This window comes from Neopsephotus bourkii, unplaced genomic scaffold (genome assembly GCF_033783945.1).
Source record: "Neopsephotus bourkii isolate Nb327-2 ecotype Australia unplaced genomic scaffold, CSIRO-AGI_Nbou_v1 NB_384, whole genome shotgun sequence".
Classification (NCBI taxonomy): Eukaryota; Metazoa; Chordata; class Aves; order Psittaciformes; family Psittacidae; genus Neopsephotus; species Neopsephotus bourkii.
In genome coordinates, this window is record NW_026900889.1 from 616,554 (window position 1) to 627,373 (window position 10,820).

Sequence of the window (10,820 nt, forward strand, 5' to 3'; positions counted from 1 at the left end):
CCCGCCGTGTGGCGGCGCTGCGCGGCCGCGGAGCGGGGCGGCGGTGGCTGTGGCGGGGCGGGGCAGGCCTGGACGGGCCGGGCCGGGCCGGGCCGGGGCGGGGCCGCGGCGGGGTAGGTGCCGCGGCGGGCCGCCGCCGTCCCATCGGCAGTGGCGCCGGGGCCGGGAGCGCAGCATGGCCCCGCCGGGCCCCGAGGGCGGCCGAGGTGAGGCGGGGCGGGCGGGGGCTGCCTTGGGGGGCGCGGGGCCGGCTCACGGCGGGGCCGGGCCGGGAGGGGAGCGGAGCTGTCAGCGCTGGGTCGGTGCTGGCGGGGCCGGGGGTCCCGTTGCCCCCGGCGCGCTCAGCGGCGCGGTCCGTGTCCCGCAGCTCCCATGGCCCCCGGGAAGAAGATCACGGCGCGGATCAAGCGGACGCTGCCGGTGCGGGGCCCGCAGGCGCCGACGCTGAGCGAGCTGATGCGGTGGTACTGCCTCAACACCAACACGCACGGCTGCCGCCGCATCGTGGTGTCCCGCGGCCGCCTGCGCCGCTTCCTCTGGATCCTGCTCACCCTCAGCGCCGTCGGGCTCATCGTCTGGCAGTGCGCGGAGCTCCTCATGAACTACTACAGCGCCTCGGTGTCCGTCACCGTCCAGTTCCAGAAGCTGCCCTTCCCCGCCGTCACCATCTGCAACATCAACCCCTACAAGTAAGCTCGGGGTGCCGGGGAGGGTGAGCCCCGCCGCTGGGCATCCTCTCAGCCCATGGCCAAACCTCCTCTGGGCCGCGCTCCGCAGTCGCGCCTGCCCGGGTTCCCCTCTATGGCACTTTGAGTACCACATCCACCTCTGTGCCGATGCGCTTTCCGCACGCGTGGTTACACTCACACCCTGCCTGCTCAACTGGACTCGGTCGATTTAGTCTCAGCTCCAGACAGTTTCTGCTCGGCTCCGTGGTTCTCTTCAAATCCCCATCTTTCCAGGACCCAGGTTTCAGGATTACAAGCAACGGCATCTCCTGAATACTGGAAAAGGAATGTCTGTCACTCTTATGTTGCCTCTTCCTTACCTCATAGGATGCTTTGACATTATCCATCAGCAATACTTTTTCTTCTGCTGTATTTACATCAATTATTTTCTGCTCCCAGCTGCCCTGCCTGGCCCTGTGGGTGACCCAGCTCCCCGGGTTCCTCTTGGCACAAAGGCAGAACCTTGTTGCCACATGCTTTGCCTCCTCAGGCTTGCTGACACAACCTCCAGGGAGCTTGGGAGTCTGAGGGCTCTCACTGTAGCTTAGTCTCTGCTTTGTTTTTTGTGGTCCTTCCCAGAGCTGTGCCTGCTCTGGTGTGGATCGATGGGGTGGTGAGAGATCAATGTGAGTCTGTGGCACAGAGTCTTGTCCCAAGGGATAGGATGTATAGTGCAGTGGGTGAGGTGAGATAGGATGTCACTTCTTACCATGTTGTCTCCAATGCAGGTACAGTGCCATGAAAGACTATTTATTTGAGCTGGACAAAGAGACAAAAAAGGCTTTGGAGACTTTCTACGGCTTTTCGGAGGGCAAGTCCAAGGTGCGCCGGTCGGTGGATGAGTGGAACAGCTCAGGGAGCGACTTCTTCCAGCAGATCCCTCTGCTGAAGTTTGAGGACTTCTCTAAGACGGCGACTGACTTTCACAGTGGCCAGAAGAGGAAAATAGAGGGCAGCGTCTTTCACAAGGATTCATCCATCGTGAACTCCGGGGATTCAAACGATATCATCGGCTTTCAGCTGGTGAGTGCCTCTCTTCCTCGGCCAGCCAGTTCCCTGTGGGGCAGCAAAGGGGTGCTTTGGGTTGGTGTCCCTCGGCCAGTTCTATTGCTTCCTTAGGTGGCTTTATAGTGAATAACCCTCCACCTGCTGTTCTACTCAGGCCTCCGTGGCTGCCTGCAGATTCAGCTCCAGCTCCCTGGAAGAGAAATACCTTCCTGAAGTCTGCCCAAATAGACTTAGTGCTTCCCGTGACCTTTCCTTTGGGCCTGAAACATTTGATCCTATCACTTAGCCCTGAATGAAAGGTCTTTGCTGCCCCTTTGTCCCCTTGGTGCCACTCTGACTCTGTGTGTGCATTGCTGGGGGTCACCCGTACCTTGTGGAACACTTGATTTCATTTCACCTGAAACGCTTTTTCCCCTTTGTAATTATCAGTGTGATGCAAACAACAGCAGTGAGTGTGCACTGTATACATTCAGTTCTGGTGTTAATGCCATCCAGGAATGGTACAAGCTGCATTACATGAACATCATGGCACAAATTCCCCTGGAGACTAAAGAAAAATTGAGTTATTCTGCTGATGACCTTCTACTGACATGTTTCTTTGATGGCCTATCTTGTGACAAAAGGTCAGTGCACAGAACATCCCTCCAGCTTAACGGCTTTTTTCCAAGTACATAGTGTGTAGGAATTGAATATTTGGTGTTCGATGAATCCCAGCAGGAGCCGTTTCCAAATGAAAGCCAACATTTGCGTCTTCATCAGCTTTAATTATTCTCTTTAATTTCATTTACCCTCGTGTTCTGGTGTCCACATTTCATGTAAACCTGTGGGGTTTGGCAGAATCAAATCTCCCTGTTTATGTTGGTGGCAGTGCAGTTGTGTGTGCTGGCAGGATCAGTTTCCCTGTACAGTTACGGGGCTCAGACTGCACTTGTACCTGGCTTCAGTGGTTTCCCCACTGCCAGGAGCAAGCTGCCCTGTACCACTCACTGCTGAGGGCGTTCTGCATGTGTCTGTACTTGCACAAAGGCAAAATGTCTTTTCTTGGAATGAAGACATTTGCTTGAGTGGGATGGGATGCTCAGAGGACAGACATGAATGTGTTTGAATCAGCTCCCCTGTGCAGCAGCTCTTCTGAAAGCCAAGATCCTTTAGACCCTTGGCTGCTGAATGACAGAGGACTGTGTCCCTTCCACCACCACCCTCCTCCTAGTGCTGTAAATGCACTTCCCCACCCTCTCAGCCCCCACTCCCACACAGCAACCTCCTGAACGTTTCAGTTCCTGGTGCTATTAAGCCATATCATATTGCCATGTACTTTCAAGGTACTAGGAAAAGGACTCACGCTTTTCAGCAGAATAAATCACCACCAACAAAAAAAGGGAAACATCCTGTCCTGCCACATCTCTGCCAAAGCAAAGAGCCCAGCTCTGCTGATTTGCTCCCGCAGACAGTGAAAACTGCCGAGGGCAGTGTGACAGCACTTGATTTCTTGCAGGCACTTCACTCGCTTCCATCACCCCCTGCATGGGAATTGCTACACCTTCAACAGCGGAGAAAACGGAACGGTGCTGAGCACCTCCACGGGCGGCAGCGAGTACGGTAAGAGACCGACCGGAGGCTGAGAACTGCTGTTAGATAACAGTGGTTCAGTGAACTGGATCCCACTGGAGAGTGATTGATGTGTTGGCTCTAGATGTGCAAGCAGATTGGGGAAATGCTTGTTTGAACTAGTGCAAACCATTGCCAGAGAATACAAAGATAATACCATTGCATCACTAATGTTTTCCATCGGGAATTACGGCTTCCCGCTTATATAACTTTTTAAAGTAAGTTTCAGCTACCTTCTACAGAGACACAGCTTGCTCACTGGCCTTGGGGCCACAGAGGGACGGTGCTTGCTGCAAGGGTCTCAGTCTAGCATTGTAAGAGCTCTGCTTGGCTGTTACAGTTCTACTTAAGGCCAGATAACATAAAACAAACTGTGTTGCTCTCCCTGCTCAGAAAAGTGGCTCTGGCTTCTGGTGTAACTGCTCCTGCCTTGCCTCTGTTCTTCAGGACTGCAGGTTGTTCTGTATATAGATGAAGCAGACTACAACCCCTTCCTGGTGACATCCACAGGAGCCAAGATCATCGTCCATGACCAGAATGAATATCCCTTCATTGAAGACATCGGCACAGAAATTGAGACCGCAGCGGCCACCTCCATCGGGATGCACTTTGTGAGTGACAGCAGTCCCATGTCCTTTTGCCCCTTTGCCTTCAGACAGGTGTAGATACGAACCAACTGAAGATGTTTGAACATGGCCAGCAGCTGGAAGGCTCTAACACCTCACACTTGAGCAGCTCAAGTGGCCCGAGGAAAATCCTGTGATAGCACTTTTCAGAACAAAGTTTTCCCTTTGCGCAGAGGCTGTTGGAAAACCAGGTCTCGCTAAGCCAACCAGCCACGGGGATTTTGTTTGTTCTCCTCCTCCTCTACCCCTTGCCTTTCCAGGGGATTTTTTTTGTTTTGTTTTCACAGCAAAATCCACAACCACAGAAATGTGTTAAGTGCCTCGTTGCGCTTTGGTAATCAGCAGCCGAGTTCGCATCCCACGCAGGCTTTGGGGAGGAAGGGAAAGAGTTGGAGCTGTGGGGAACCTGCCTTGGGGTCAGGTCTGCAGTACAACCCCTGTAGCTATTCTGTGGGCTTCTTGCTATCCCAGCTGTAAAAGTGCCTCGTGGGCAGTGACTCTGCCTTTGCCAGCTTAGTGAAACATTCCAGTGAGGGCAGGGGGAGCTGCAGCTCCAAATTTCCCCTGTTAGTGTAGTGCAGACAGGGCATTTGACCCAAGGGGCTGCTTTGCATGGCAGAGAAGTGAAATCAGAGCCATCTCGCCAGCCAGACCTTCCCCTTTCATCTGGATGGCCGTTAAGTGAGCAGTTTAGTTCTGCCTTCTCTTCCTTGATGGTGGGTCGGGTCCATCAGCCAGCCCTTATCTGTCCCGGCTGGGTGTGCCAGGTTGAGCTGGTGCCTGCATAAGAAAAGACATTGAGAACAGGGCTGATGTTTTTTAAGTTTGCAAATAGTTCACTATCTTCCCGCTGTCTGGAAAACCGGGCAGCAATCCCTTGGTCTGACCAGCCAGGTAAATGCTACGTGGGAAATAAAGTGACTAGGAGGTACTGGAGCCAGGATGGTGTAAAGGAGGCAGAGTCTCACAAGACTGTTTCCTTTGTCACTCTTACACTGTACAGGAGACGGTCACTGCAGGCAGAGCCTCAGTATTTAATGCAACATTTTCCTGGCACGGTCCATTTGGACTGTTGCATATAGAATAAAAACCAAAACTGAACGTATCTCAGTGGCTGTGTTTAAAAGATTTGGCATGAGGAAGTGATGCAATTGCATCCTAACATAACAGCCAAGAGGGAAGCTGGGCACAGCTTCTGGACTCAAAACAAATAGCTGTGATTACTCCAGAGCCATCCAAGAGGGAGTCATGATTGTCAGGACAGGGCTGCCCCACTAAGGTGCTGGATCACTCCTTGTACCCACATTCCGGGTACACAAAGGAGGACACAGCGAAGTGCCACACACAGTGCTGCTCACTACAGGCTTGAACATGGCAATCCACGTTTCCCAGATGCAAATGTCAGTGTCCAGTTATTGCTCCTGTATTTCTGCTGTGTACTGGGACTTACCCCCCCTCACCTCCTCCAAAAATACTCCAAGATGTTTGGAATGCAAACAAGGCATTGCTTGGTAGGAGTTTCAGTACTTCAGTTAAATATTTAGTTTGGGAATTATTTCAGTAACTGAATGAATAAGTTAGCTCTTATAGGAGTACACGATACAACAGAAAAGTTCTATACAAAGGATCTGTCATCTGGTGGAAGATGCTACAGCAGACTGAGGAAGGTTGCTGACACTAGGTTATCTGTGGAACTTAAAAGCATATTAAAAGCTGGTTTCATTCAGTTTTCAGAAGTAATCCATCCCTAATACTGAAACCACTTGCTTCTGTGTCCCCTTCAAAGAGATTTGAGCACCTTTCCGAAGGATCTGACTTGTATCATGCATGTCAGCTCCTTTAGAGCTGCACCTATTGCTGCAGACAGAAGTGGTAATTAGCCATCAGGTTTGACCTCGGTAACCTGCAGATGCATAGTCAGTGCCTGAAGGTAAGCAGGCTTTTCTCAGGTTCCTACTGAACTGATCCTTTTTAGGTTCAGCCCCTAATTTTAAACTCTGTAGGGAAAGATAGGTGAATGGATCCTTAAATGGGTGTCATTTCTCGTGGTTTCAGGCCACTTTCTTTGTTATGAAGTGAATAATTACTGCAGGAAGATAAGAAGGGTTCCAAGCTGAGGTGAGGCAGGCTGCAGGAAGCAATAGTGCAGCCTAAATCAGCTCTTGTGAGTTTGAGGGCTCCCAGCCTGGTTTCATCAGACCTCACAGGCACTTGGCATTTCAGAGCTCTCTGTCTGGGCAGAGATTGCAGAACAGGAAGAGGTGTTGGCATTTATCAGAGAGGAAGGGTCAAAGCAGTACCTGGAAAAAGTCCTGAAGGTGGTGCAAACATTTGGTTTAGAGACGTTTTGGAGAGGTGCTGTTGAGCACTCGCAGAGCCTAAAGTGCTCTTTTAGCCATGGAACAGGAGCAGCCAGGGCAACAGCAGCCTGGGAAGGTGGGTTTTCAGGGGAAAGAAAACAAAACCCAACCAACAGCCCCCTTCCCTCAAAACACAAACACATCAGGATAAACTGTGCCTCTAGGACTTAGCAATGACAGAAAACATACATATGAATAACTCTGCTTTGAAAGATCCTCGATGCTGTGATTATGGCACCTCAGCATTCCTGCAGAGGTTTTCAGTGAAGGCAGCAGATAACTCAGCCAGAACTGTGGTTTGGGAAATGGAAATCACAAACAAAACAACCCCTTATTCTGGCAAGTGATTGACAAATCATTTGAGATGGCAAAAGCTAAAGGTGCTGCTCAGACCTGCCCCAGCACTTGGTTTCAGAATTGTGATGAACAGCCACTAAATCCTGCGGTTGCGTTGAACTCCATAACCAAGGTTTGTTCTTTCCTGGTTCTCAGACTCGGTCTCGCAAGCTGAGCAAACCCTACAGTGACTGCACGGAGACCGGGGCTGATATTCCAGTAGAAAACCTCTACAACAAGAGCTACTCACTCCAGGTAAATCTGTTGCATTTGTTCTGTCAATTGCTTGAAAACTACCTTCCTAAAAAGCCTTCTGATATTCTGGAGTTCAGGATCTGAGGCTGCGAGCAGTGCAGGCGTGGGGTCACTGCCCTTAACCACTGATGTAAAATACCACAGCACTTTTTAGAATCCAAGTTTTATTCCTAAGTGGTTGATGTTTGAAGTTCCCTTAGGCACCCTGCTAGATAAAGAAAGAACATGAGCTCATTAGGCAATTTTCAAGCAATGTGAGACTGGAAAATATTGGCCAAGTAAATGTTGCAGCTTAGTAACCCTTGAAGCCAGAAATTGTGACCTTTAGGACTCTCCAGAGTAACAGATACCATCTAATCAGTATCCAGATAGCAGGATGTTTGTTTGCAGAGTAAGTTTCCACTAATTTTGCATGGTTTCTGTAATTGGGTCCTCCTGGAGGGTGTCAGTTGTTGTAGCACTCTCCACTTGAAGAACTGTAATTATATCAGCTGCTGCCGGCTGCAAAGCCTGTGCCTAGAATGGGTTTTGGTTTATGGGGTATTATACCTGAAAGCTGCTGTGATGTATTGCCAGTTAGCATCACAGACATTATCTCAGGTTTTAATAACAGTACTTCGCTGAAACTCAGTGCTCAGGAGGGCTGGGACCGGGACCAAAAGGCTTGACTGGGATTTCAAAAAGAGAAGCTTAGTTCCTGCTTGTTCCAACCCGTTAAGAGTTTTAGCTCAAAACACTGACTGCTGCCCAATAATCCTTAAAACTCCAGGTCTCCAAATAGGCACCAGCACAATTTGGTCAAAGCTGTGAACGTTTTCACCAGTGAGTCACTTCCCACACCTAGTTGTTGATTCATGGACCACATGCCACAGCAGACAGAAAACCTCCTTGGCTGTGCAAAGAGCAACTGCAGCAACTGAAGCTCTTGATGGCTGTAGGGCAAGTGGGGGCACTCTCAGAGCCCCCCTCAGAGAGGAGCGTACTCATTTCTTGCACTAGAGCCTACACCCTCCACAGCACTTTCTGCCTCTATTTATATTCGTTAGCAACAGAGCTTTAAGGCGCAGGGAAGTGGAGCTCCCACCTTACTGGTATAAACAGCGGATGGTTTTAGGTGGACACAGCCTGGGCCTTGGCACTGCAGAGGCACAGCAGCCCTTGGTTTATCTCCACCAGATTTGCCTGCACTCCTGCTTTCAGAAGGCGATGGTGGACTCATGTGGCTGTGCCCAGTACGCTCAGCCCTTACCCGCTGGGGCAGAGTACTGCAACTACAAGAAGAACCCCAACTGGAGTAAGTATTCAAACACACCACACATGCCTCAGCTGCCGGCCATAGCACCACAGCCCAGCCCTACCTGCACCCAGCACCTCCTCAGCCCACTTCAGACCCTGTACCAGAGCCTGAGACTGGTGCTCTTGTTTAGATTGACTTGTTCCTGACAGTTGTCCTAATTGCTTGTCATTTGTGCACACCACACTTGACCTGGTGAGGCCATTGTTCATGCCTGTAGCAAGTGACAACTACTTCTCAGGGTATTTTGCAATATTTACAGGGTAACTCTTTTTATTCTCACCATAGAGGTGATGGCCACAAAGGACACCTCCACCCCAGAAGCTCCACTCCAGCACAGGTAGCTTTTCTTTCTGGCTTCTCATCCACATGTCCTGCTCCCTTCTTGCAGTGTACTGCTACTACAAGCTGCACGAGAAGTTCGTGAAGGAGCAACTGGGCTGCCAGCAAATCTGCAAAGATGCCTGCAGGTGAGTCCTGCCCATGACCAGAGCTCAAATGCCTGGTGAGAGCCGAGCTCCCAGCTGACAGCCTCCCTCTCTCCCCAGCTTCAAGGAGTGGGCGCTTACCACCAGCATCGCCCAGTGGCCATCCACCGTGTCAGAGGTGAGTTCCTAATCACAGTGTGGTGACAGCACGTGGCACAGCAAGGCTTTTACAAACCCAGAGCTGCAGCGGAAGCTGGGGGCCCCTGGGGTGTTTGTTAGCCCTCCAGTGCTGCTCCTCCCAGAGGCTCAGGCTATAGTGACCAGGTCAGGGCTTCCCTTCAGGGGTTCACCATTAAACCGAGGTTTGGCTTGTGGGTTGGCAGATCCCCTCAGGGACCCATCACACACATTCAGTCCTGGCACCCACACTGGTCTGAGGAGGTGCTGAGCATGAGCTTCCTTACCAGGGGGTTTCTACACAAGCACACACAGCTATAACAGTTTTTTCTGTCTTTTTCCCAGGACTGGATGCTTCGAGTTCTCTCTTGGGACAAAGGGCAAAAAATCAACAAGAAGCTGAACAAGTAAGTTTCCCTGTATGTGTTTCTAGCTTGCACCTCAAGCTCAGATACAATCTCAGCAGCCCTAATGATGGCAATTGGGAAAAAAGCTCCCTTAGAGCGGCCCAGCCCTACTGGTCCAACTGGTTATTTGCATAGTTTTTCAGTATGTTTCATGTTATTGTTTTACTAAACCCTCAACCTGCCTCTTGCTTCTCTCAGGACAGACCTTGCGAACCTCATGGTGTTTTACAAAGACCTGAATGAGAGATTCATTTCGGAGAATCCTGCCAACACGGTGAGTTCCCTCCTCACCCACAAGGAGATATGGCTCTTCCTCCCTCAGGCAGGCTGGAAGCTTTCATCTGGCCAGGGGAGTTGTCCCATCCAGCAGGGACAGGAAACTGCCTGGATGATGTGCCAAGTCCTACCCTTCGCAGCACTTTTATATGGGGCTGCTTTTCCAACTGTCCAGTCCCAAGCCCTGCACTGGGGTGGGCTCCCCATGGTACGTGTAGCACTGAGCTCCTGCCAGAGCAGAGCAGGAGAGGATAACCAGGCAGCAGAGGAAGGGCTCTCCACGTTCAGTAGTGCTCAGCAAGCTCTGGGTGCCCCAGCTCAGCACAAACTCACCACACACCATAATAGTGCCATGGACATGGAACTGGTGCCCACAGGAACCCATAACCTTGTGCTCTCTTCTCTTCCAGCTCGTCATTCTTCTTTCCAACTTCGGAGGCCAGCTGGGCCTTTGGATGAGCTGCTCGGTGGTGTGTGTCATTGAGATCATCGAGGTCTTCTTCATCGACTCGCTTTCCATCGTGATGCGGCGCCAGTGGCAAAAGGCAAAGAAGTGGTGGAGCAACCGGCAACGGGAGCGGCCAGGGAAGCCTCCGCAGGCCGGAGAGCTGGAGAGGCAGGGCCACGACAACCCCGTCTGCATGGACGAGGACCTGCCCACCTTCAACACCGCCCTGCGCCTGCCGCTGCCCCACGAGAGCCCCCTGCCCAGGACTCCCCCCCCCAACTACAGCACTTTGCGGCTAGAGACTGCCTTCACGGAGCAGCTGCCCGACACACTGGAGCTTGGCCAGCACTGACCCTTACTTATCCACCCACCCAGGTGCCAGAAGAAGAGGTGGGTGCTGGACCCGTGTGTCCAGGGGGAAAGGCACATACCCAAATAAGCACTGAAGGCCTTTCGGGTCAGACCCTTATTCAGGGATTGAACTTGCAGTCAAAGCTTCTCTGAGCAAAGCTCAGACACAAAAGCCAAGGGCTCGGGGACATTAGGAACTTCAACAACATTCAGTTCTCAAGTTAATCATTGCAGGAGATGGCTGGAGCAGGATGTGGCACAGAGCTGTCTCGCCAGACAGAGGCATTATCATCATTAGCAACCAACTGAACACACCCCCTTGTATGGGCAGGAATAGCTCCACAGCTTCAGAAAACTGGTGCCATATTGAGTGATAACTAATTGCTCTGTGCTGTGTTGCTTGACTTGTGGGAAAAACCCAGGGCTTTGAGGAATGCAGCGTGACATTTGCAGGAAGGGGCATGACAGTTTGGTAAGAGCACAGAAAGGATAAAAGGAAAGCTCTCAAGTTGAATTTT

General features: G+C 51.5%; 1 protein-coding gene across 1 annotated transcript; it reads left to right on the forward strand.

The window, feature by feature from the left end:
• Positions 1 to 97: 97 nt before the first annotated feature.
• On the forward strand, positions 98 to 10,581 carry SCNN1G (sodium channel epithelial 1 subunit gamma). The gene is made up of 13 exons (XM_061349094.1): positions 98 to 206; positions 368 to 689; positions 1,457 to 1,751; positions 2,166 to 2,359; positions 3,232 to 3,335; positions 3,792 to 3,955; positions 6,823 to 6,921; positions 8,098 to 8,215; positions 8,607 to 8,685; positions 8,764 to 8,821; positions 9,166 to 9,227; positions 9,426 to 9,501; positions 9,914 to 10,581. Exons 1-13 carry the CDS (start codon positions 176 to 178, stop codon positions 10,301 to 10,303), a joined length of 1,992 nt encoding a protein of 663 aa, XP_061205078.1. The 5' UTR covers positions 98 to 175; the 3' UTR covers positions 10,304 to 10,581.
• The last annotated feature ends 239 nt before the right edge of the window (positions 10,582 to 10,820 follow it).

What these genes read in the sequence shown, in the direction of transcription:
- SCNN1G (XM_061349094.1), top strand. Translation starts at nt 176, where the DNA reads ATGGCCCCGCCGGGCCCCGAGGGCGGCCGAG. An exon ending in GGCCTATCTTGTGACAAAAG is followed by an intron (nt 2,360 to 3,231) that starts GTCAGTGCACAG and finishes GATTTCTTGCAG; the next exon opens with GCACTTCACTCGCTTCCATC. An exon ending in CCTCCATCGGGATGCACTTT is followed by an intron (nt 3,956 to 6,822) that starts GTGAGTGACAGC and finishes CCTGGTTCTCAG; the next exon opens with ACTCGGTCTCGCAAGCTGAG.